General features: G+C 46.2%; 1 protein-coding gene and 1 long non-coding RNA gene across 2 annotated transcripts in view; one reads left to right on the top strand and one right to left on the bottom strand.

The window, feature by feature from the left end:
• The window catches only part of RSU1 (Ras suppressor protein 1), a 110,196-nt gene extending 94,765 nt beyond the window's left edge, over window positions 1-15,431 (top strand). The window contains exon 9 of the mRNA XM_080386384.1: window positions 14,959-15,431. Within this exon, the coding sequence (XP_080242510.1) occupies window positions 14,959-15,061 (103 nt within the window). The 3' untranslated portion in view covers window positions 15,062-15,431. The remainder of the gene's footprint in view (window positions 1-14,958) is intronic.
• On the bottom strand, window positions 15,207-23,773 carry LOC308063434. Its single transcript, XR_013927956.1, has 2 exons — window positions 17,029-23,773; window positions 15,207-16,958 (listed from the first exon to the last, which is right to left on the bottom strand). It is a non-coding gene; the product is annotated as an uncharacterized lncRNA (long non-coding RNA).
• Window positions 23,774-26,283: the final 2,510 nt, after the last annotated feature.

A 26,283-nucleotide genomic window follows, 5' to 3' on the forward strand; every position in this document is an offset into this window, starting at 1 on the left:
ACAAATCTCATTTCGACGGTAAAGCACAGCCAGACAGAGAGCTGATACTTAGCCTTTGAGTCATGTTTAAACTCCCACTGCCTTTAGCTAAGACCTGACCCGTAGGCATCAAGAATTTGAGGGCAATCTCAAGAATGCAAACACAGTTATTGCAAAAGGGACCAGATGTTCCCCCTCTATTGCAGCAGCCATGTGGATCTTGAATCTCATGAATATCCTTTTGGAATCCTATTCCAAAGGCAAAGTTGGTATTTATAAGGGCTCCAGACTGGTGAAGAAATGAGGCATCCTACATGAGGGCGAAGATGGTTTAGGCCTTAAAGAGGGGTTGATTTGTGGTTATTATTGCTGCCTTTGATCTGCCAACAGGGATCTGAAACTAATCCACCAGAGCAGCACAAGTCTGATATATAGTGCCAGATGGAGATGCCAGAATAGGTTATTCCTGCTGTTTTTGATGCTGCCTTATCATGAAGTGATAAAACAGGTACTACAAAGCAAAGCAAGCAAGGGTTAGGAGCGTGTACGCTGCAGGAATGCTGCTGGCTGTGTGGAGTGACTGCCAGTTGTTAAAGGCACTGCAGGATCAATTAGCCATTTGCAGCATTATCCTCACCCGATGAGAGGCTGAGGGACCCAGCCGCACAGAGCAGTTGGTTGGCATACAGAATTGAACATCGCTGGGTACTTCCGTGCTAAATTGAGGGAGTAGAAAATGCAGACGTCCTGTATTTCAAAAGAAATCCCATAAGCACAAATGGCATAGAAGTGAAAAACGGTGTTTTGCGTAAGGACTTTTATTCACCATGAGTTCATATCCCACCTATCAAGTGTATCAAAAATTAATCTCATTTTAAAATGTTGTGCTGTAAGCAGCGAATGTGGTCCAAGTGCTGAGATTTTGGTAGGATTTTGCCACTTCTGGTTTCATTTTGCTTAGACCATTAGAGCAGTTTGGGGCTTAGTACAGCTATTAGTTCTCTATGGATCTCATAATCATGTGAATCAGCAAGCTCATTGCATAAGAAGACTTTATATAGATGTTAGATCAATTGGCAGTGAGTTGTCAATAAATGTATCTCCTAGACACTGTGCAACTGACAGGCTAATGAAGTGCTTTCTCAGTGACAGAGAGCTGTTGACAAATCTTTTGCCACTTTGCTTTTCCCACTCCTGCATTTCTCATAAATCTGCTCCATGCTGCAAGCTTGGGGAATACTAGGACGGTTGCACAAGTAAGGGGGTGCTTGTTTGCTACTTCGCATGCATAGGCTGGCATTTGGCAAACGTGTTAGTAGCCTGTGTGCTGAGGAACCAGAAAGTAAGGACAGTAGTCCAAGGACCATGTCTGCCCTCCCCACAATGTGTTTTCCAATGCTTTCTAAGAAGATGAGGAGTAGATGTCCTGCAGTTTATCTTCAATGACTGCAGCTTGGAGTTTGGCTCCCCATTGTTGCACTTTTTCTGCCTTTGTTGCTACTGTGGAACTTAGACCAATTCCGTGCAAGTGGTTTCAACTCCATGTTCCTTTTCCTTTTGCCCAGAAGCAGGTGGAATCACTGGTTTATTTTGCATCACTCTTGAAGGCTTCTGTGGGTGCCTTTTGCAAATGTCTGATGAACAAGTTAACTAGTTCTTGTCCTTTTAAGTAAAAGTTCCATATTTGTTCCTCTAACTCACGTGTGTATGTAAGCACCAGTAGTTTAGGATGTGTGCTGTCTAGCTATGACAAAAAGATGTTCAGCAAAACCAGATCATATTGGTATGCATAATCCCATCTTCCCTGTAAGAGAAACTATTTTGGTTAATGTGTGCATTAAGAAGTTTACAGAGTGACTCATTGGCCCTAGCTATTAATAGTACGTGATGAAAAGACGTAATTTTCACTCCGGTGTTCATAGCCTAGATGTTGTTCGTATGTTGTTGTACAGTTTGGGGCTTGCGAGCTGTACTGCAAGTGCAGTTTGCCTGTTTGCTTGCATGGATAATAAGTGGCCGTGTGTAGATGATTTAAATAATAAAGAATACACTCTTTGATTGACATCGTAAAGCCATGTTTGTTTTTGCACAGTTTCCAAGATATGCCTCAGTTGCTAACACTAATTACGACACGAATTATTATGAAACCTCTGTTGTAATTCTTAAGTAATCTAAAGGTCTTTATGCCTCCCAAGTCACTCTGGTCAGGAGGGAGCTGAAATAAGAAATGTAGGTGATTTCCAAGAAGACTATGATGAGACCCATCTCATGGGATAGCCTGTGCTGCATGGTGTGCACTAGTGGATTTTCAGTTGTCAGGTGTGATTGCGATCTGATTGTATGACATTAAAGGCCAAACCTTGCACTCACTGAAATCAGAAGCAAAAATTGTATTGATTTTGTCGAAATCAATACCAGGCTGATACCATGTTGCCATTGCATCTTGACAGACGACAGGAGAGAAGAAAGCCTTTGTAAAGGCTCTATGTTCTTCACACTGTGGGCCTTGAAAGACGCTGGGAGCAACTTGGGAAGTTGTGTGGATTGGATGACATCAGAACTTACTGATGTCAGCATAATTGCTGTTTTCCAAAGGGGTGGTCAGCTTCTTGCTTTGCAAGAGGGCAGGAAGAAAATGTAAAAATCTGCAGTGGAGTGGGGACAAGGATTCACACGGTGAGACTTCTTGTCTCACCCAGCTCATGCAGCATTATGGAACACAAATCTAGGAAAAATCCTGCTGTCAGGAAAGCATGAGTATATCACAGTTGGTTTCTGGTAGATGAAAGGAAGCCCAAACCTTTGCTCAGGGTGTTAATGATGTGAAAAAAAAAAATATTGTGATTTTCCTGTTGTTTCAGAACTGCCTCCAACTATAGGCAAGTTTGTTTTACAGAACAGAGCTTTAAGAAAGAGGACAAGCTAAAGAAGAAATGGTAAATATTCAAACAAATGTTAGTGTCTTGTGTAACCTCAGGAGCTGGTTCAGGTTGCTGATTGCTCAGTTTCAGTGTGGTCTGAGTAATGAAGAGCTGACTAGTGAGCCTAATTTGGTGTAATTCCCTGAGTACTCCTGAAGCATAGCAAACCCAGAAAGACTGTAATGAAAAATAGTAGAAAGGTAGCTGGGGGCTTAACTTATGATCTCCGCTCATTACAGTAAGCGACATTTTCATTGCAGTGCTACCATAAAGATTATTGGCTGCCACATAACATAGGTCCCACCTGAAATTATTCTGGAACAGCTTTGTTGGCATGGTAAAAGCCATGGAAAAGTGCCAAAGATTTGCTTAAAACCCAGTAATTGTTTGCCAAATATTAATGCTGCAATGTTTTGTTCAAAACTGGCTGGAAAATGAGGTGAATAGTCTGTATCATTTTATTACATGGCATCTGTGTGACCATCTTTGGTCTTCAACAGTAGATATATAACTGGAAAACCATTGTATTTTTTTGCTTCCATAATGAAGTCTCTGGCTTTCAAAATTCCAGCATTTTAACATGAATGGTGACAATTAATTTGAAATTGGCTTTGAAACTCCTTTCTCCTTTGCATGCATGTGGACCTGTCTGAGCGCAACTCATCAGAGTGTCTGCAAGATTGACATTGTTGGCCTGTTTGTGCCAGTTTTGGCCAGGGGTAGTTGAAAGGGCTGTGTTTGGGAACTGGAAAGAGATTTCATGAGGAAGGTGGCAAAACTCAGTGTTTGCATTGACGTGTTATGTGTGTTCAAAAATTGAATCCAAGAAGGCTCCCCTGGAACAGCCTTTCTGGAAGGACTCCAGACTCCAACATAAGCTGACTTAGGTGACTGGGTGAAACTGGATTGTCTGTGATGTGTAGCATTTCAGATGTGGTCCTTTCTGTGAAAAAGGTGAAGTGAGTTTCCTCATTTCTTTACCTTTTTCCTGGTAGTGCTCTTAAGCAGCTAAATCCAGTGAGCTGGGAGAGCCAGAGAGAGCCAGTGCTCTCCACTGACAGCAGCGAGCAGCTGCTCCGTAGCCCTGTTCCCGCACCCTGCCAGTAGCAAGGCTAACCACAAATTAGCATGGCAGGAAGACAGGTGAGAGAGGTGGCCACATAAATACAGAGAGGACAAACCAGCCAGACTGTGTTTCTAGGAATCCACGTTCAGGGAAGTCCCTGTCAGAGATCCCTCTGGTACCTGGCTCCCAAATTTTGATGTTTGAAGTATCCGGCCCCCAGACCCAGCCTTACCAGCCTACAGCCCCTCAGCATCCCTGAGGGCTGGACTCAGACCCTTGGTCTCTCTGGTACCCAGGGCTCGGTCCATCCTCGTGACCAGCTAGTCTGGGTTGAACTTTGCTGATGAGTCATGCATGCACGTTGTGACGCATGCTGTCCGAACAGGGAGCACACTCACACAGAAAACAGAAACAGGGTTTAGGTAGGACAAAGTGGAAGTGATCTGGCTCAGAGCTTAGCCAAGCAAGTAAGCTGACCACCCTCCTGCTTGCACACCATTGGCCTCATTTATTCCCCACCTGATCCTCTTCCCATTTTCCTGCGCTTTTTCTCTGCCGTCCATGTTGATCCCTCCCTTCCACTCTCTTGGTCCTTCCCCTAAACACCTCATAGATCCTGTATAATCCTTAAATACTTCTGCTCAATCCCAAGTCTCCCCCTAAGCATCCCACAGTTATGCCCCCCTTACACAATGGTCCCCAGAGCTGGCACAGCCTTCCAGAAAGAGTTTCTTGTGTTGGCTCATGGCAGTGGGTTGTGTGGTGGAACTGGGGCTTAGTCCTTCACCTTTGAGGGTCTTGGGAGTGGCGATTCAGGGGAGTTAGGTTGGTTGGAGCTCCCCACCATGTCACTGTGTCCCTTGTCACTGTTCAGTCTTTGTGTCTGTTTTGAGGAGCAGTTAGGTGTCTGGCCCCGTGGCCGATAGGGATGACGAAGGTCAGAGCCCTGGGAGAGGCATGGGAGCCAGCCCGGCAGAGCAGGGCAGCTATATAAACCCTGCGTGTGGAGAATTGGGGTCCCCAGAATGTGCTCGCTGCTACTGCCAGTGAAATCGGTCATCAGTGTGCAGCAGGGCAGGCTCTAACTCAGACACTTTTGCTTAAAAAAAAAAAAAAAAAAGAGAGAAAAAAAGAGACTCTGAGTATCAGTATTTCCCCAGAGTCCTGTCTATACATTTTTTTGGTACACTTTGTCTAGTTACTGGAAAAGAAATACATACCTGCCAGACATAGAATAACTTAAGGAAAGTTCCTTGGCTTGCACTTAGCTATTTTTACCCTCAGTTTTCCTTTCCTTTAATGTTAATTAGGTGCCCAGCAAAATGCATGTAGTACGTCAATAATAAAGATTATGTAAGGGGATTTATCTGAGCAGCAAGCCCCTTAGCGTAGCGTTCAAAAAGGAAAATGAGCACTGGTTTACTTAAGCCCAAAGGACTCCATGTAGACAGCAACACTGAAATAACGTAAGAATGAAGATGGCTGTGCTCAGCCGGCTCCAGGAAGGTATCTGTGCTGCGTGTCGGTATGTTTGTGCACCGTGTCCGCTGCCCGTCCGGGGTTTGTTTTGAGAGTGGGCAGGTAGCCCTGAACATGGTGCCAACAGCATGGTTTGGTGAAATGGAGCAGACTGTGGATTTATCTACTGCATGCTCATGGAATTTCAAATACATAAAGATAAGGGTTATGATGATACAGATGACTTCAGTAAACAGAACACACTTCTTTCTCACTTGAATGGTCTTTTTGCTTCTGGCTGGTGCATTTTTCTCTGCAGCCACCTGTGTTGGCTTCTGCCAAAGAAGCTGAGCCTGCTCGTGTAGATTTTGTGGCTCTTAATTTGTTTTGCTTCATTAGGTGGAAGATGTAATTTATTCTAGTGGATACCTCAGCCCTCAGAGTTTACAGCTGATGCTTGTATCTGGCACTAAATTGTTTTTTCTAGTCATATGTAAGAGGGAAAGCACCGTTTGATCTGTGAAAATAAAACAAGGGGGAAAATACTCCATTGCAGTCTGTGGGAATTCTCAGCCATGAGGACTTCAGGTTCTGACCGATGACATTTCTCTGTGCCTGGGTTGGATCCAGGGACTGGTCTGCACTTGTAGGCTGAAACACTCACCAATCCATTTGAAATGGAGTGCGAGAAGGGAGATCAGCCCTTCTGGATGTGCTTGAAGATACAAGTCCCAGGTGAGAAATTCTTCATGATTGAGATAATCTGCTAGGACTATGCAGGTGCAGAAAGGAATTGTTCTCTCCCTGGTGCTCTCAGGCTGCTGTCTCATTATACTGGGCTAGCTGGGGGTTGTTTTATCAGCATAATAGATTCTCTAGATGAAATCTGAATTTGTGTTTGTTTCTGTTTTTAAAGAAATAAACATAAGCACATCCTCTCCTTTCCGTCTTCATGAGTTCCATGGAGGCCCCTCTTGTGTGTGTGTCTCTGGCTTTGTAACACAGCTGGAATTTTCAGTGCTAGGCTCCCTGAGCATTAGATAGGTCTGACTTTTAGAAAGCAGATACTGGTGTTCCGTGTGCTTTCAAAACCCTCCCTGCCAAAAGCCGCATTTCTTCTAAGATCTTTCAAGTTGGATATGCAAAAATTAGCCAGTTTTGCAAATCTTGGTCTGTACATTTTCCTTTAAAAAAGATTTTTTTTTTTTGCTAGGTTTCTATGAGCTTCCAACTGTGCTCCCCTAACAAGCATCACATTTAAAGTACTTGCTTCAAAAGGCTGCTAGCCTCAGAGAATATAAGAAGACTTTCTTTTATTACTGTATATTAATTAAAGAAATGCCTAACACCTGCTTGGAATTCCTTTCTGGGAAAAAAAAATAGTTCTTCTTAACATGCAAGATGGTGAGTTCAAAGAAGCAGGGAATAAATTAACCAGTTTAAGAGTGGACATGTCTGGCAGAATTAGAATTATCCAGCAATCGCCAGTCCTGTAGGAGAGCAGGTGTTTGTATATCATATTTACCTTGGCTAAATCTACCCACACAGAGATGTCTGCCCCGAGGTGTCTCCTTGTACATCCAACTGAACTGTATTCCCTTTCTAACTGCTGTGTTTGGGCTGCCGAGTTATTGCGGCAAGGCTGATGGTGCTGTTGTGAGGAGCACCACAGGGAGCTCCTGAGCTCTGGCCCGAGGTCCATCTGGTCAGGGGCCATCTCTGACAGTAACCTGTAGGGAAAGAGGGTAGGAGACATGGCACATAGAGGTTGAGGTTTTATCTTCTTCAGGTATATGGGACAGCAAATGTAGAGGGGAGAGCCTGGGCTTGAGGGATCTGGCAGAAGAGAGCTCTGTCGGGGAACTGAATGGTGAAGTGGCCAGTAGGAAACATGGGATGGGTGGGCTTATTTTGGAGGATGCATGTTCTACACAGTCGCTGAGACAGTGAGCTCCAGCACAGTTTTGGCAGAACAGGTTTTTTTGCTTATTTAGTTTTGGAGTGGTTTTAGGCAGGAATTTTCAGAAAGTCAGTGTTGGACTGCATGACTCAGCAGAGTCTATAACGTAAGGTAGCTAACAGCTTGTGAGAGCGTGCAAAGTGGGGATGGAGAGGGAGTGGTTGCTTTGGGTGGACTTCATCTAGCATTTTAAAATATCTAAACGTGAGTGTCAGCTAGCTACCTACTGTCCACTGTGAAAATTGGTGAAGATGTGTAACAGAGTATAGCGACCAAGCGCCTCACAGCAGACCCTTGTATTTGGTCACCCAAAAAGCTCTCTGCTCCACTGGCTTCATTAGCCAGATCTCCACAGACTGCAACATGGGCTTGGAGACCTAGCTTTCCACCTGTACTGAATCCTCTCGTTCTTATCTAATCAGCCTTGGAAAAAAGACACTAGCTACAAAAAAAAAAAAAAAAGAGCTAAACCAAGATGGGAAGATGTGATCAGTTTCCCTGCAGAGTGCTTCTGGGGTTGAAGATCCCAGAGAGCACTTGAGGTGGTTAGGGATTTCTGGTGATGCAGAAAGTCTCTTTGAAAGCTGAAATGCAGAACTTGGGATTAGGAAAGGGGATGCCAGGGCAAACTCTGCAGGAACTTTGGGTTATGAAGATTAGTGGGGTGGGTGGAACAGGAAAATATAACATGTTGTTGTACTTCGGAGTGTCTTGGGGCTGGGCTGTGGTGTGTGGAGATTTGGGCAATCTGAAATATTAGGCATACCAGAGTGTGAGTGGGCAATACAGGAAGACAAACTGTTACAGACCTAAAAATACCGGAGCAGTTTTACAACACATGAAGAGCTGCAGGTTTAGTAGCCCAGAGGCTCTTGCGGCGGCGCAGGCATGCAGCACTGCCAGCGCCTGCCCCTTCGGCCAGCCAGCGCCGCTTCCATTTTGGAGCGTGAGCAGTGAGCTGGCATGCAGGCAGATGACAGGCCAAAGCTGAGTTTTTTTGAAGAAACTTGCAGAGAGCTTCAGATGATGAACATCTCTGACACTGCTGCCATCTGCTTTCAGAGCACTCGCAAACAAGGGGCAAAAAAATTAGCTGGATAAAATGAGTCACTCTGGTCTGTTCTTCTTTATTAAGAATCCTAAAACTGTAGCTTGCCATCCAAGTGTACAAGGAAAACAGATAACTGGTTTCACTTACCCATGTACTGTTCCTCTTAATTTAAATCATCTGACTTATGTCACAGAGGATAAAAAAAGTTATTGGTAAACTACCAAAATAATGTGGTATTTGCAAAGTAATTTTAACCCCCACTATTTTTCTTATTGGTACATTACTGGCAAATTAAATCCCAGTATCTGTCCTCTTCCTGGGAGAAGATGTGGTTTGAGGAGGTGACACATTAGCAGCTCCCAGGGGAACAAAGGCCAGTCTCAGTAGCTCAGAGGAGACACCAGAGCACCAATAGGCTATGCAAAAACTGCCAGGGCAAAAGCATCTTGCAGTAAGTGCTGGAGAATTGTAACTAATACAGGCTGCCAGCACGTATCAGTCCTGCAAGCACTTCTTTCAGGGGTCTCTAGTGATATTGCCACTGATTCAGCCTTTCCTCTCTCCTGCTTCAGCAGCTGGGGCTGGGGACCGTGCTGTTGAGGTCACTGCAAATACATTGGAAGCAGCATCTGAGCATTAAATACCCACATGAACCTGAGCTTGAGCTGTTGGAAAAGTGAGCAGTCCTGGAATGTTTCACCTTTGTTTCTCAGATTATCAGACATACCTGGAGGTGGTATCTCCAGAATTGTATTTAACTGTGCGTGTTCTTTTCGTACTGAGTACTCACCCTGTAGGTCTATTGCAGACATAAAGTGAGAGCGCTGTATTTCTTATGGTTCATTCTTGAAATCCTCTTTCAAAGTGCTTAAACTCCAGAAAATCAGCATGTGCATCGAATACTTTAATTCACTAGCTTACACAAGTTCACTGTTTTCATCTCTGGGAGCATGTAGCCTTCAGCTAGTGAGTGTTTTGTTGTACAAGAGAGAAAAAATTGGAGGCAATTGTGCTGAAGGTGGGTTTTGAAAGTGGCTCTTTTGGACTTCATAAATTTTAACTGTGGTTCTTTTTTACATTCAAAGATTTTGGTAGCAAGACTGTGTGCTTTCAAGTTACAAGGCTCTGTACCTGATCTTATGCTGTAAATTGCAACATTTAGCAATTTGTAGTTTAATGTAGAAGGATCACCTACTTTCCTAAATGCTTAAGTAATGTGGCAGGCTGTGGTTATTGATTCACTCTGAATTTATTACAAGAAAGCTGTATTCACTCTTTCCTCCTGGGAATGCCCCTCCTGAACTGCATGCTTGCTAGTGACAGCTCAGACCCCTGATACATAACCAAAGACCTTGCCTAATATCCTTGCAACTGCTCAGGGAATTTTTATTAAGTAAAAGCATCATTAAAGTAGACAGAATGATGAAGTTTAATGAGCATCTTTCTCACTTGATATTGTTAGTTTTGCTGCAGCAGCCATAGTGCTCACATTTGTTACTTCCAGTGGGGCAGATAGTGAACGCAGGGAGATTTCGTTCATGCTTATATTTGCATACAAAGAAACAATTCTGTTCATGGGAGATACTTGCTTTGAAAAATATATACAAGGAACGAAAGCAACTCGAAATCTCTGCCTAAGGGCTTTCTGCATTTTGCGTCTTGCATTTATTTCCTCTTTCACTTTAACATAATGACAAGGCTGCATGCAATACTGTAGTTGCTAAGTCTACAAAGGTTCAGCAGTTTGTGAGCTGTGGTTATAACTACTGGCTTCTGACTGTTGCTGCAAACATCTCAAATATTTATTTGCACTCCAGATTTCATTTTTCAGCTGAGGTTTTGGTCTGCGAACTGTGTGTAGTGTCCTATGCAGAGCTACACCAGCCCTGTGAGCAGGTGATATTCCAAAGTACCCAGTGCGAAGGTGCTGCCATGAATATATTGTCGGCACTTACCTCACAAGTCTGCCTTGAAACAGTAGCCACAATCTACCTCGGTATTCCTTTCTTTGTTCGTGGAGACCATCTGCCTTTGCTAAGTGTCTGGTCATACAGGCATGTATGTCAAGGTGCCATCTCCTAGTCCATTACCATCCATCAGCTGAGCTGTATAACCGTCTGTGTGCATGTCTTAAGCTGACCTCTGCTGAGGATGGTGTGTGAGTGTCTCTGCCTAACATGTTTGACTTTGCAGTGATGCCAGAGCAAAAAGCATGTACACAGTTAGTACAGCTTGGCTGACAGACGGTGACATGCAAGCTGTAGTTTCTGTGGTTGTATCCTTCCAGTAGGTATCAAAATCATTAAGGACTATATATGTAAACTCCACATCTGTTACATATAAAGGGTTATAGGTTATCATATAATTCAGATAGTTGCTTCTCTGTGCAGATCAGTTCCATTAGGTTTTTTCTCCTGTTTCTTTTTTATATTTATTTATTTATTTGTTTGTTTTCTGATGTGGGTTTTTTTTTTCCATGGGAGCTGTAAAAGTGGTGTCTGTTGTTGTACCAGAAGTTCATTGAAAATTGTGAATTCTCTTTTCCCTAGTGTAACAGAAGGCAAATTCTGTCCCAGAGGCATTATCGCAGTCATTATTGTATTTAAATGTTGTTGTGACACCATATGTCTCCTTGTGTTTGATGTGTGCAAACACAAGAGAGAGTCCCTGTCTGTGAAGGCTTGTATAATCTAAATACGTCTGATCCTTGCTCTTTGCGTAGCAGACTACTGTGATAGAGTGTAAAGCACTTATCTTCAGTTGAGATAGCAGTGTGCAGCTGAAACTTCCTTGAAATGTTGCCAGAGAAACCTAAGTAGATATATTTGATTTATTTCAAACCCGATAATTATTTTCCTGGATGAAACTACTGTGCATGTGTTGATAGAAGTGGTTGGACATGAGAGTAAGTAAAAGGAATGTAAAAGTACTGCAGATGCCTGCAACTCATGCACATCCACTACTGCTAATGTATTTGCATGGGGTGGAGTGAATTGCTGGAGCAGCAATAGCACTGAATATTGTAAGGAGCAAATATCAAAGAAGAACTGCTACCAAAAACACAGGTCAGCTAGGATTTTTACTGCTTAATGCGTGCAGTGGCCACTGGACCTCGTTTCGCAGTCAAAAGGTGTTGCCCAAGTAGACCTCACCAGAACTCTGAAGTTCATTCAATACGTTCAACATTCAGTTTCTTGAAAAGCAGTTATGTAGTCAGTAGAATTCTCACCATAGCCTTTCACTTCAGAAGTTGTTCACTGATCTGAGCACTGCCAGTCCACAAACTTGAACATTTGCACTGAGAAAGCAAGGAATGAGAGGCAGAATGAATGCTGCTAGTGTCATCTGAGAAAGTCATGTAAATTTTCCCAAGCAAAAAAGTGCAAAAAAACTGAGCAAAAAAAGGGTATGTAACACCTGAAAACTACTAAAGCTGTTACAGTTCTCTTTGGGTTGACACTAACAGGACAAAGGAGTGATGGGGTGGCAGGAGGTGGAAAACAGGACAGTGACAGGGGACTTCTGTTCCCATCCATGAGGGTTTTTTTGTGCTCAGATACAGTGGGTCAGTGGATTGTCTGTTAATTCAGCGCTTAAAGTCCCAAATGGAGACTTTCTTATTATATGAAAAAAACTCACATTCTAGTCCAACATAGCAGTATTTCTCTAGAGCCAAAACCCAACTTGAATATTAATTTAGTATTTAACTAATGGTGCTCACAGATTTGAGCATACATTTCCACTTCTCTGTTGCTAACTTCTCCAAGTTACAAAATCATTGCTGAGAGTGATTCAAATGCTGTGCTGCATATCGTTGAGAACAACATGCTGCTTGTTCCCTGACTTTCTACCCTGGATCTGTTTCTGATGGGACAGCCTCCTTGACTGGCACTTCTGTGCTCGTCCACAATGACAGTATTTCCTGATACCGAAAGATCTCCTTCCATATCTTCTGTCCCTCAGCTCACTTAACGCCTTCCAAAACAGGACAGTTATTTAGGATGGATATCTGATTAGTATGCATGCTGTGTACTTTGATAAAATATAGCCTTGTGCTGTTGTGGCTTTATCTCTTACGAAAAAAGAAAAATATGTGTATTGTAGCTAACAGTAAGCATGCAGTTATCGCAGAGGGTCAGGGCTCTCTGCATTCATCAGGAAATGGCATCTGATCCCTTGTTGACAGGAGGTGATGGCACACATAACATTTCAGTGAGGTGAAGTGATGTCGTAGTTTACAGTTGTATTTTCCTTGAGCAAGGCTGTTTTGGGTACAGTGCACCTTGACAGCAGCCTGCTTAGCAGCATCATGTTAAACTGCAGCTGCTGGGGAGGTAAAAGCGAGTGCTGCTTCTCCACCCCACCCTACAAGAAGCTCTGATCTTATTCTGCCGTCCAAGAACCCCATAGCTGGAGTATCTTCCAGATACAGCAAAACAGAACTCAGAGCAGGCGGTAGCTTTTAACCTCCTGACATAGAGTAGAATAAAATAAACACCATGCCACCTCACACTGCTGTTGGAAGCAGCCTACAGCAGTCATCTAGTCCAATTCAGGGCTGTTAGAGGTAAAGCACATTATTAAGGGCATTCTCCAAATGTCTCTTAAACAGTGACAGGCTTGGGGCATCGACCACCTCTCTAGGAAGCCTGTTCCAGTGTTTGACCCCCCTCTCAGTGAAGAAATGCTTCCTAATGTCCCAGTCTAAACCTCCCCTGGTGCAGCTTTGAACCGTTCCCTCGCATCCTCTCACTGGATCCCAGGGAGAAAATCTCAACATTTCCCTCTCCATTTCTCCTCCTCAGGAAGCTGTAGAAAGCAATGTATGTTTTAGCTAAAATGTCTCTGTATCTGACATAAATAGACCCTCCATGGCCATGCCTTATAGCACAGTAATTCAAGAGTAATTCTGTTTGGATCCTTGTTCAATGTCTCTTATGTACAGTTGACTGCGTAGTCCGCCAGGCACTGTAGAAGAAGGAGGGCCCATCCTCTGCTGAAATCAGTTTCAGACAGCAAAGCAAAAGTCGTCACTGTAAATAAAGAGTCACTTTATCTCTGAGATACCTGCTCAGGGTAATACCCACTGCAGAACTGTACATCAGGTCGTGCTTTCTGGATAAACAACAGCCTATCATGAGTAACTAAGTCTGTCCTGACTTGACTAAGCGAAAGTAGCAAAAGGATTTGTGCCTGGTTCTTGTTTGCAGCAAGGGCTGGACGGACATGCAAGCTCCGTACAAAGACTGCAGCAAGGGAGAACCCACGCGAGGGTGCGTGTGATGGACCAGTGCAGCTTGTATGCAGCAGTTGGGTCCTTCCGTGTGCCCCAGATACATGAAAATGCAGGACCCAGGTTCTGTGGCAACAGTGCTGGCAGCTACTCACCCAAATTTTGACACATCGAGAGGCAGTTCTAGGAAGACTCAGAGTTTCTCAACCCCAGGCCCCTGATCTGTCCTGCTTCTTGGCAGAGTTCACCAAAAGGTGGAGGTGCAGTTACACAGGGAAGGCTGTTGTGGGAACTGGTGCTGTTACCTTCTGCAGTAGCAGAATTCCTATCAAGTGGTAGAAGTTAGCATCCGACCTGACTGGCGGCAGTGTAGTACAGGGTTGGGGCGGGCACTCACCAGCACTGCCCTGAAGGGTTGGCAGGGGGACAGCTTTAGAGGGATTTCAGTGTCGGTGTCAGCATTGCCAGTGATCGTACAGCTGAATGAGCAGGCACAAAGCTTGTCTCAGTTCCTTTCTAGATACACTGACGCCCCCGCAAAGCCCGTCTTCAAAAAGCACTTTATGTCAATAAGGGGAGTTAAGTTTGAGCTGTGTGTATTTTGGGTAGGTTTTTAATTTAGTTTAATCAGGATTACTCATAAATTATCTATTAATTACTATGTGATATTTAGCAAGATTCTCTCAGCCATGTAGTCTATTTAGCTTCGCTGTGAATGCTAGCCATCTTAATTGTAGGATACTTTGTCAACATTTAATCAGTGGTACTTACTAATGTGGCATTGATGTGTTGGTAGCTGGCCCAGTACTATCAATCATGTGTGAGCAGCGAAGGCGGGTGTGACGCCATTGCTCTCTGTCACATTATCAAGCCCTTGGGTTTTCTGGTTAGGGATGATGCTCACTTAGCTCTAAGCGGGCACTCTATCTCTCCAGTTCAACCCAATTTTTGTCATTGTCGGCTTGAATACACATCCTTGCAGCCTTTTAAGCCTTAATCCCGTAAATGTGCAATAAAGGTTGCTAGTTTCTGAAGGCAAAATGGCTTGCTCCTTCGCTGCTTTTGCAAAGGCCTGCTCTTCCCCATGTTACTCTCCGGGTAAGTCGAGAAAAACGTAATACTAATGACTGCAGCATGAGATCCAATAGAAAATTCAGTGTTGAAACAAAATAAATATGACCTTCCTTTTTTTTTTTATTTCTAGTAACTAGATGCGTTGTTTAACATGCTGCAGAATAAAAGCCTGTGTTTAATGGTTGTATCACAAATATCTGTCTCATTTCCTTGCAGTCTGTATGGCAGACACATGCAGGCGAATCCTGAGCCTCCAAAGAAGAACAATGACAAGTCAAAGAAGATCAGCCGTAAGCCTCTGGCAGCCAAGAACAAATAAGTCCCTGGTTCTGCCTCTGTTTTTATATCTTTTACATTGCTTTTGCATGTGCCTATAATATTCCTACGCATCTCCTGTTACTCATAAGAAAGCAGACACTAGAGGTAAAACCAATTTACTATGTATACTGCTTCAGAAAATCCTGCTTAAAGAATACAAAAATACATATTCTCTTAATTGTGGTCACATTTATGTAGCCATTTAATATAGCACTGTCAGACACATTTTAGCTTTTCTATTTATATGTATATTAATGTCCTTTCTTCACATGTATCACATCCTGTTAATATCAGGGGGTTTGCACCTATATTATACAATATTAAATTTCATATAATATTCCAAGTGATTTTAATAAAGGTCTTTATTTGTATTGTGTTTCACTTCTTTCAGTAGAACTTCTGAATAGCGCATTTCTTGAGGAACATATGTGTCCTGTTTCCTGCAATGTATTAATGTCTTGTGTTAGGAATGTGATAGCGCTTTATCTGATACAAGTTAGTTAAGATGTAAAGCATTCTGTTCAAGGAGTGAAACATTTTAATCAGTTTGTATTTCTTTTTTATATTGCTGTGTCCTGCTTTTTTGCCTTGAAGGTTATTTTGAAATCAAGGAGTACGGGAAGGGAGAGAGGGAAGAAAAAAAAAAAAGTCTTTGTAAAGAGCTGCCAATTGCCAGCCTCAGTTTGCTCAGTTTGGAGGAAGAGAACTTTGTCATTTGAAGAAAACGGTATTTCTGCCAATTTTTTAAGTGCTTTTTGGGCAGAAAACCCAAATAATGTATTTAATCTCTGCTGAAGGTGCTTGTATTGAAGAGCTATTCCAAACGGCTCTTGAAAATGCCACAGGTTCTATATTTATCTGTACAAAGCTGGCACCACAACCAAGCTGAGAAGTCACAAATTGTTTAACATCTCAAATAGCTTCAGGTCTTACCAGTGGAGAAGAAAAACCTAAAATCTACAGACAGTGGTTTCCAAACAATTTTAGTCTTAGCAGAGCAAAAGGTAACCGGGAAACTCAAGGAGCAAGAACAGATACTCATACCTCAATCGCTCCTGTTGGGACCTTCCTGCCCTTGATTTCCAATTCCATGAATTTCATACCTGAGCAACCCATTTCTGAGTTTTGACTGCCATCTGGACAGCAAGCCAGGAAGTATGCCCAGACTGCCGAAACAGGCCTGTTGTGTTCAATCAGAGAAGAAAAGGTTTTAAATATCTCATGCTAGATGTACTTTCTAGAAAGGCCATTTTGTATCTGAAGACTTTTGATATCAGCACCAGCCTTTCAATTGCATTTAGGATTACCCCAGCATTTAAGTAATACATGGTTGCCTTAGTCTGGGAATAAATGTATTGATGTGTATTTTGCAACAGATTTTTTGAATTGGCAAGCAGGGCTAGGAAGTTGGCATCAAGCTTTAGACTCATTTTAAGTGGTCTTTAGTACTTCAGAAGAATGAGGCAGTCTTGGTAGGCAGATGGAAAACAGTAAAAATGGTAGACTTGTCAGGAACAGTCAATTCTATCCGTTGCAAGCTCTGCAGGGGATTTTCCAGACCTCTTATGTGGTCTGTCTAGGGGAACAGGTCCAACTGAAACAGGCCCGTGGAGGCAGTATGTTACGTGCATGTTAGGAACTTAACAGTGAAAACTGGCCCCGCAGCTGGAATGAACACCAGTAAATCTAGGGTAGGCACGAGCATGTGAGGGCACCTGAAGACAATGATCGTGCTACAAAAAGCCCCTGTCAGTGAAATGTTAGAAGATCCCCAAACTGCTACTGCAAATTCCTTTAGGAACAAAATAAACAGCAAGGGCACATCTATTGGTAAGGGGTGAAGAGGCTCTGGATTCTTCCCCCAGTACCCGTCGCTGGCACTGGATGCTACCCCAGCCCTCGAGGATGGCAGTGCCCACGGGGCTGAGCCACCGCTGTCCTAGCAGATGTCTGCAGCCATGGCTAGACCCCTACTTTCAGGCTTGAAGATGTTTTATGTACACTCACTTCCAGCTAAACTGGATTTGCTGCCATCCTGAAACCTCCCCTGGGCACACCTGGGCATGGTTTCCTCGAGCGGGGTAGCCGTGCGGCTCTCGCTGGATGTGAACAGTGAATTCAGCCAGAGCTAAAGGCATCCGCGTGCTCTCTGCGGCTGCCTCCGCCACCTGCTCTGCGTCTTGGGGTTTAGGAAGAGAGAAGCTGCTGCAGGGCTACAAGGGTTTCAAAGCATGGGGTAGAGTCTCAAATGTAAAAATAAGAGCTTGCTGGGGAAGGCCTGATAATATTACTGGTGGGAAGCTACAGCACTGCTTTAAAATAAGCTGCCGATTTTCAAGCATTAGTCAGAATTCCATTAACTGCTGTTGCAAATTTTGAAAGTGTTGAAAGACTCGTGCAAGCTCTCCTCTGCAGGGTTTCGAAGTATTGATTGGAGCATTTCTGGGTGTTCATAGCAAAAAAATCCACCCAACCTTCCCACTTCTTCCCCCATGAAGGAGGACAAAACACAGTTTTGACAAGCAAAAGCAAGTATGAAGGGTCTGGGGAAGAAGAAGTGAAAGGCATAAAGATGATAAGGATAAAAGAAATCCTAAAGGGAGCAGTATTATACTGAAGATGGTGGCAAATGGAGGAAAAAAGAAGTTTCTTGAAAAGAAAGATGAAAAAATAAGATGATGATCTGAGAAGATCTTGAAAAAATGAAATGTATAAAGCTTTACAAACAGAAAACAGAATGGGAGGGAAAGGAGTGCTCTTCAGAGGCTCAGGGCAGAATAAAAGACATGGGGAAGGAAAGCAAACGATCTAGGATGTAAGACACTAATGTTTTGGTGTTTTTAAAAAGGTACCAGCTTCTTAGAGAAAACAACACAACAGTTTCAATGTGAGTTTGATGATTTTATGTATCTGTTCTCTGGAGTCATTGCTTTTTTAATATTGAAAAACAACTTGTTTCATTTTATTGGGTCACATTTATTTCCCCATTGTACTTAAAAGAAAGGAACTGCTGTGGCCTACTGTGGTGAACCAATTAATGAGCATCACAGCTTGTGATGGTCACTCTGATGCTCCCCAAGGTCCTTTCTCCAGAGGATCCATCAAACCAAGGCCCTTTCCAGGGAGCCCTTGGGCGCTGCGCGAGGTGAGCAGTTGTGTTATGCCACCTGCAGCACGGAGCTCTGTAGAGGCAGCCGTTTGCTCCTCTGGTCAATATTGTTTCACTGGCCTGGTGAACTATGAGATCCCTGGTCTCAGGGTGCCTTGAAAAGGACTTTTTTGCCATCCATGCATTCGCAGTCACTCATTCAGGTTGCCTCTTTGGGCCAACCTCTCTTACAGCCAACAACATGCCACTTCAAGAGGAGAAAATTATTCCTGTGAGAAGAAAATTTGCTTTCTACAGCTTTCCAGCACCTGGGAGCTCTTTGAAAATGATGATGCAATTGTCTGTTTCAATTTTGCATATGATGAACTGGAAAGAGTTTGATGATTTTTTTGCATACAGTGCACCCTGACAAAGAAAACTTTCCACAATTACTGTAAGACCAATATGCTGTGCCTGTGCAAAGAGTTGCCTGGGGAATTAATGCTCCTTGATAAGGATGGGGCAAAATGAAGCCAGAAATCCCACATACGCAGGCACCATCCACAGTTTTCTTGTACTTACAGTGCCTGTTAACCCTGTATTGCCTCCTGTGGTCGTGAAGGACAAGTAACAGGTGTTTTTAAAAAAAAAAAAAAAAAACCACAACCAAAAAATCTCAGCTCTGAGAACTGGGCACTGCTGTTACTCTCTTTCTTATTTAGAAAAGATGTGGGCAACAACACTGCGATTCTAAAAGCTTCACCTTTTTATGATTGTTGGTCTGGAAATATGTTTCCCATGGAGTCACTGGTATTCAAGCATCTTTATTTTGGGTTTAGCCAGGTCTTTCCTATTAAGGAAATGACACTGTAGCATCTGTTCATCAGTTAGCTGCCAGCCTTACAGCTGGCAAATTAGACCAGCAGCATGGGCATTTCTCCTGAAATGGCAGCTTGTTTGGAGGTACAACCTGAGCCAGCATGGCCCTCGCCTCTCCTCCCTCAGGCACTGCGTATCCTCTCCATCCTCCTGCTCCGGGCCTACGCCCCACCATGCTGCAGTACGCAGTGCCCAGTGCTGGGCTCTCGGAGGACAGGGAGAAGCTTCCCTCTGCTCTGCCAGACCCCTGCTCCCTCCCAGGGAGCAGAGTGCGGTCAGGAGGCGTTTCCAGCCCCAGCAAGGCTGGGGTGCTCTGCGCTGGCTCACGGCTTGGTGCTGGTAGGAGAGCTGGGAGGGTGAGTCTGCGCCATCCCCACGCGAGCTGAGCAGCAGGAGCTCCGGAGACGGGTAATATTTCCAGTTTGGAGCGGGTGGTAACTGTTAATATCCACATGACAACTAGGAGGAGTGAGATTGTCATCAGTTATATTAGTTGTTAATTTTGTAAATATTAACAATTTCTAGGATTATGGCACAGGATGTCAGCTGTCAACTTGCTTTATTTTCCTCCTACTCCTTCTTGCAATGACACATCTTTTATACTCCGAGATTCGTGCCATGTGTTTGTTGCCTCGCACTGACGCTGGGGCTGGCAGATGTTCTGGGACAAAACCATGATAACCTCCCGAAAGTTAGATTGTCTTCCCCTCCTAGGCACTTTGTTTCCTCTGATCTAAGGAGAAGTCATTTGCCTGTAAAGCACAGTGATTTATAAATATCTGTGGCTGGTTTTCATCCAGCGCTGCCACCGAAGCCGGTGCCTTTGGCACAGCCGAGCTCCCGCCTCCCCTTCCAGCTCACCTGTGAGTGCCGCATGCAGGCACCACTGCTCCCTGTCCCCCTTGGAGCAGGAACTGAATTACAGCTCGCCAGGAACTGTTTCCCTATTGTGAAAAAGCCCTTAAAATTGACATTTTTACAATATATCTCAAGAGCAACATTTTAACTGTATTTTTAGATCGAGAAGCATGGTAATCATGCGAATGCCAGCTGCGGTAGTCACCCCCGCAGTGTGATAGACGTGTTTGGAGGCAGCTTCAGCGACGAGGTGTGATCGGGGGCAAAGCACCAGGGAGGGCAGTTTTGCCGTGGCACTGGCTCCTCACCTCGGCTCCCTTGCCGCTGACGGGAGCCTCTCTGCCTGCTGTGCCCTGCTTCTCCGCCACCGGCCGCCCCAAGCACGCAGCTGGTGCCCAGCCGAGTGGTGCTGACCCTAGGCAGAGATTAGCTTCACAATTTTCCTGACATCTCGGTTATTCAGGGTAATGTTTCAAATGGCCCCGGTGCCAGGGCAGCCACCAGTGTGAGGAGGAGGAGTGGGGAGCATGGCAGTGGCCAGCCGGGTGCTGGCAGGGGGGCGAGCCTGGCATGGAGCTGCACCCTCCAGCCTGGAGCGATTCGTGCCTGCGGATGGTGGCGTGCAAGCACCGGGCAGAATAGCCCCGCTGTTTCAGTGAGCGTTAAAATGGGGTGCCCTCTGCAAGGGCTGGTGTCCTACAGGCCCTCGGGGGGGGCTTGCCCTCTGCCTGAGCCTGGGTGATGCTGTGCTTCTCGTGGTTCTGATAACCTTCGTTTTGCTGGCATGGAAATCTCGGGCTGGTGACAGTGGGTTTCCCAGCAGCACTGAGCTATTGCCAGGCAGAGCCTGAGGAGCGGGGACACCTCCTGCCACTGGCATCCTCACGTGCCAACCCCCCACCCACTGGGGCCACCCCGAGTTCGGCCAGCAGCGCTCCCCAGGACCAAAGGGAGCCACCCGTGGGGCTGGGCACGGCAGCACCTTGCCCAGGGGCAGCCGGAGGGGAGCAGAGCCGAAGGGTTCACCTGAGGCTCGGTCCTGCAGCCCGGGGCACCGCTGGAGGAAGGGCAATGCCACCGAGGCTGGGATGTGCGCTGGGATGTGGGTGGCTCAGGCTGCCAGTGGGAGCGTAGGTTTTAGCTTCATATTGGGTGTTTTTTTCCCTCCAGCCACATGGTTTAGGATGTAAGATCACAGCAGTGACGTGGAGAACTGGTGACCTTGTCAACTACCCCCTCAGAGGGCTTAGTTCTAGAAACCATACTGTTGGTGGCCTGGTTTGAGCACCCTCAGCTACCATGTATTTGTTCTCCTATCGATCCAGCTATTTTATTTTAGGTAGCTGCTCAACCACACCTGTCGTGCCAAATCACACAGAAATGAGCACCCGTGTTTGGAGCAGAAGAGAGCGCCGGTTCAGAGGAATGAGGTGCGCGGGTACCTCCTGGGACAGGCTGTTAGCAGCTGCCGTCCAGCCCGTACCAAGTGACTTCCCCGTCTTAGTTTCAGGTCGACTTAAGCTACTAAAAGATTTCTGCTCTGCTGGTGATATCCAGAGGCGCATTAAACCCCTTGTAGATCAGAAATTCAATACTAATCCATTCTGAGGGCAAACATAAAAATCCAAACTTTGATTTAAATTCGGGTAACTTGCCGGCAGTGTGTAGCTTGGAACTTAACTGCCAGCAGCTCTGCGCTGCCTGCGCGTTGGGAGGAATGGCCGGTGCAGTTCGCCGCCTTTGCCAGCAGCGGGCGCCATAACACAATTAGAACACCGAGCGAGGCGAACACCGGCCGGGCAAAAGTGAAGGCCTGCAATCCTTTTAATTGCTCCTGTTGCTGGTACAAAAATGTGCTGAGACGGTTCAGCGCGAGCACAACCGTCACCCCCAGGCTCGGCAGGGTGTCCCCAGTGAGGCTGCTGGTATTTCCTTTCCCCTCACTTTGCTTTTACATCAACTCCTCCAATTAAGAAACCAAGTAATTCAGAGGCAGCCATGCGGCACCAAGTGCAAAGGCTAAAAATAACCCCAGAGCCTCTGGAAAACCAGCTCCCGGGCTCCCCACGGAGCACAGCTCTGTTGGGATGTGTGCGATGAGGATCACAGCCCTGGCTTGCCCCGTTCGTGGGGCAGTCAGACCCCCGGCAGCCAGCCTGGCCATCCCCGCGGGGCTGGATTTGGGGGGCACCGGGAAGCCCACGAGGGCAGGCCCCGGCAGTGATGCTCCTCTGCTCCTTCCTCCGGGAGAGCCCCTAGCTGCCACGGGTGGGAGGCATTGGGGCAGAGCAGGGGAGTACGCCGGGCCCCTTGGGACGAGCAGGACTCCGCACTGGGGGCCTGGAGCCAACTTCTCCATCCCAGAGGCAAGCGCTGACCTAGAAGTGGGTCCGCAAGGGTTTTGGAGCGGCAGCTGACAGCTCTGCAAACAAACACAGAATAAAAGTTCACCACCATTCCTTTTTCAGCAAGAAAACAGAAACACCCACCCCACCCAGGAAATAAAGATTGAAAAATAATCCCCCCAAAGCCCTTGAAATGAAAGAGGGGAGAAACAACCCCATGAGTTTGGGAGGAAAAAGGAATTTCTTCCGAGTAAATAAATTAGGGAAGGCCAGGCCACCTGTCATAGCTTCACAGCCAGAGCCACGCTCCTGCGAGGTACAGGCAGTTACAAAACATAAAATAGTGCATCCAGTTCTGCATAGGAGTTTTCTGTTCTTGTAAACCAAATGAAATTAATCATTACATTTATCTACAAGCTGTTCTATAAAATCAATAAGCTCCAGCACTGCATAGCAATCAAAATATGACAAGGCACTTAAACTTTGCCAACTCAATCCAATTAATGATATCTTCGTTAGAAAACAGTCATTTTTATAGAGTCAGTTGACTCTTCAAGGACTATAATATAAGCTTGCTATAAGCTCATTGATTTTTACTTTATGATTTCCAGTTGAAAGCAAACAGAGAACACTCACTTTATAAAACTGTGAAAATATGTGCGTATTTAACATACCAATATTATTTATAAGCAGCAGCTACTATTTAAGTGCCTCTTGTACGCCTTGATAAAAGTGGTTCATGAATTCAGCCCTCTCAGATGTTCAGAGGATGTTCTTCCACATTATTGCTATCGTCATTTGTCTTTCCTCTCTGACATATGCAGTTTTTTATGCAGGAAAACTCTGTAGATGAGGCTCGTCAGCAAGGAGGAGGGTGGCCTGAATACCTATGAGGTGTCACTGGAAACCCAGCACCTCTGAAAATCCCAGCCTGGCTCCCCCCCCCCGTTTACTTAACAGCCTGGGATCTTGCAAGGCAGAAGGGTGACCAGGGGACCCTGAGGAAAGCAAGAGTGGGATAACACTGCAGGTGTAGGGGGTTAGATGTAGGGAAAAGCTTACTGGGTGCTAAGGACTTCTGGGGATGACAGGTAGAGGGAGAATGTTTGGTTTGGGATAGGGATTGGAGGGAAGAGAAGGACCCCAAGACTCGGTGGGTGCTTGTGAAACTCACAAGCCCTCTTGGGAAATTAAAGGTAAAAGACAAATCCTGCAAAAACGTACATCAGGAGGTGAGCAGTGCTGAACCCAGCTCACCTTCGAAGAGCACAGCTGGGGGCAAGAGCTCTTCTCTGCTGCGCAGTGACGCTTGGTGCTGTATACACGTGGCTTTTGTAGGAGTGTCCCCATGCCACGTTATCCCTCAGCCTCCCCCCGTGTCCAGCCAGCCAGGACAGACGGGCCAGAGCCAGCGCCAGAGCAGAGCCTCGGTGCTCCCTCCAGGACTTCAACAGGGAAAATCAGAGTTGAAAACCGCAAGTCACAGGTAATGTGCCCCAGCAAATGGTGCCAGTGAGAGCCGGTGCCCAGCCCCGAGGGCAGGAGGTGCCAGCCCCGAGGGCAGGAGGTGCCCAGCCCCGAGGGCAGGACTGCATGTCCTGCACACAGGGCCTGGGGGCTGGGTGGCCTCAGCTCTTTGCCAGGGTTTGTGGGAGGTTTGACTTCAGTCCCCAGGAGCTTCCAGGCACTGAGAGGCAGATGATGCCCGGATCCACAAGGATTTCTTACTTTCTGAGCTGGTGGTTGTGAGGTTAACACAAGACCACCCAGCTTGAGCAGTGTTTCGATGGCAGCAGGCAGGATCTCCTGCCTTCAATAAAAGCACTGAAGAAATCAATTTAACCAGCGGGAAGGTGCTGCGCCAGGGCCTCAGGACCGGCCAGTGGGTCTCTCCACTGAGTCAAGCTGTCGGCTCTGTGACTCCACCTTTCCTTGCACTTGTCCCCCTCGGGCCTGTGTGGCTGAGCAGCCATTTCTAGGGTGCCCTCTCAGGGGAGGCAGCGGCTGGGGCCGGTGGGCACACAGTGGGCAGCGCTGGCTGTGCATGCTGCACACCAAGCCTCACCGAACCAGGGGGCTTCCTCCTGCCCTCTGTCCCTGAACGAACCTCAAAAAACAGGCTCCAGCACCAGAGCATAGAAAAGCACTTCTGTCACCAGCAGCAGGAACAGCCAGGTAAATCACATCACATCGGTGCCACATGCTTCTTAGGAACAGTCCTTACCGAGGCAGTCACATTCATAAGTGCAAAAAAATCCCCCAATTATGGCAAGTGCTTGGGTTGTGGTGTTTTACTGTCATTAGTAAGAGGCCTTCATTAAAAGTCTGAATATGGAAGGGAAGGATGGACCAAGCTGCTTCTGTCCCATCAATGCTCAGATCTTCCCAGAACCAAAGGAGGCTGTCTGGGGAATGAGGATCTGGAGTTTCGAAGAAAAAGACAAAAAATGAAGAGAGGCGTGAGTTTTACTTCCTTTCCAAAAGCATGAGTCTGTTTTCAGTCATGATATGGCAGATACAGATGAAAACAACAAAAAAATAATTGCATTTCCACAGTAATTCTTCGCAGTTACACGGTGCATTACTCCCAGTTTCTGAGACGCCTTGCCTAGCCGAGGTAACGCAGCACCGGGGTGTCACCGGCACATGCTGGAGGTGCGCCAGATGGGGAGGGGGTGCAGGTGCCCTGGCACCGGGCAGGGGGCTGAGGCTGCAAGCAGGTGAGCCTGTGCTGTGGCAGGAGGGCTGCAAAGGTCGGCCGGTGGCCAGGGCCACCGCCAGCACCAGCACGTGGGCACCGGGGCTGGGCTCAGGGCGCCGGAGCCATTCGTGGTGTGACACAAGGGGTGAAGGGCTTTGCGCCCTGTGAGCTCGAGCCTTCAGAGAGGCGAGCTGGAACGATCACAGAGGAAAGCTGGCCTCAGGCCTCCGGCTGCGCCTTCTCCCTTTCCCATGGCTTTTGGATGCTGGAAGAGATATAACAGGGTGAATAATTGGATGAGTCTCAAGGCACTTTTTTGACAGTCTTCAAATCAGCCAGGTTAATAGGAGCTCCTCAACGCAGCAACGGGGGAAGGGGAGGAAAAAGCCATGACAAGAGCGGGTGATTAGCAGCCTGCGCTGGGGGAGCCCAGCCCGACGCGGGGGAGCTGCTACTGAGCTGGCACCTTCTCACAAACACAAGGCTTGCAGGGGCAGGCAGCTCGCTTCTGGCCAGGATTAAGCGTAAGCACACGTAACGGAGATTTCGGTGCCGCCTGCCGCTCTCCGGGGGATGAGGGGTGGTGCAGGGACGGCTTCCCTGCACTCCACTGAGCCCCCTGGCATGGGTCAACACCCAAAAGGACAGAGCTGGAATTAGGCGGAGGGCAAATGAAGGAGAGGCTGGATGCAGCCGGTGGTAGCGGTGACAGGAGATGGGGTCGACCTCTCCTTGCGTATCCCCACCTGTGCAAAGCCTGTCTGGTGGGCCAGCCAAGCCCTGCTCCAAAAAATAGCAATGCCAGGGCAGCAGCAGCAAGCTGGGGTGGCCAGCGGCACGTGGGAAGCGCTACCCAGCTCTGCGGCTGCCCAGGGCTCTGGTGCTGACCCGCAGAGGGAGGCTGCTGGTGCAAACACAGCGGCAAGAAATCCCTTACAAGACTGAGTGACAGTAATTGGGAGTAATTGCAGCAATGCAGACATGAGGAAAGCTTTATAGTAATTCACTGCTCCCTGTAATATAATATGAATAATCTCCCTTTAAAGTGATGGTTATGACTGCAGCCTTATCATTTTTTTTGAGTTTTGCCTTAAACTAGTTGTAAACTGACATAATCAGTTTCTGTGGGATTATTAAGAAGATCACACATCTATTATGCCTCTCAAATCAACCATTTTTCTACCTTGTCTTTACTTAATGTCTTTTTCCTTTTATTCACCCTTTAAAAGAAGAAAATTAATCTCCTTTGTCACTCAGGCCTGTTCTCCTGGTTACAGATGCCGTGGCAGACATTTCCTACCAGGAAAACAAATAAAATTTGGCTCAGATTCTGAAACACTGATCACAACTCC

Source organism: Falco punctatus (genome assembly GCF_963210335.1).
Source record: "Falco punctatus genome assembly, chromosome: 4".
NCBI lineage: Eukaryota > Metazoa > Chordata > Aves > Falconiformes > Falconidae > Falco > Falco punctatus.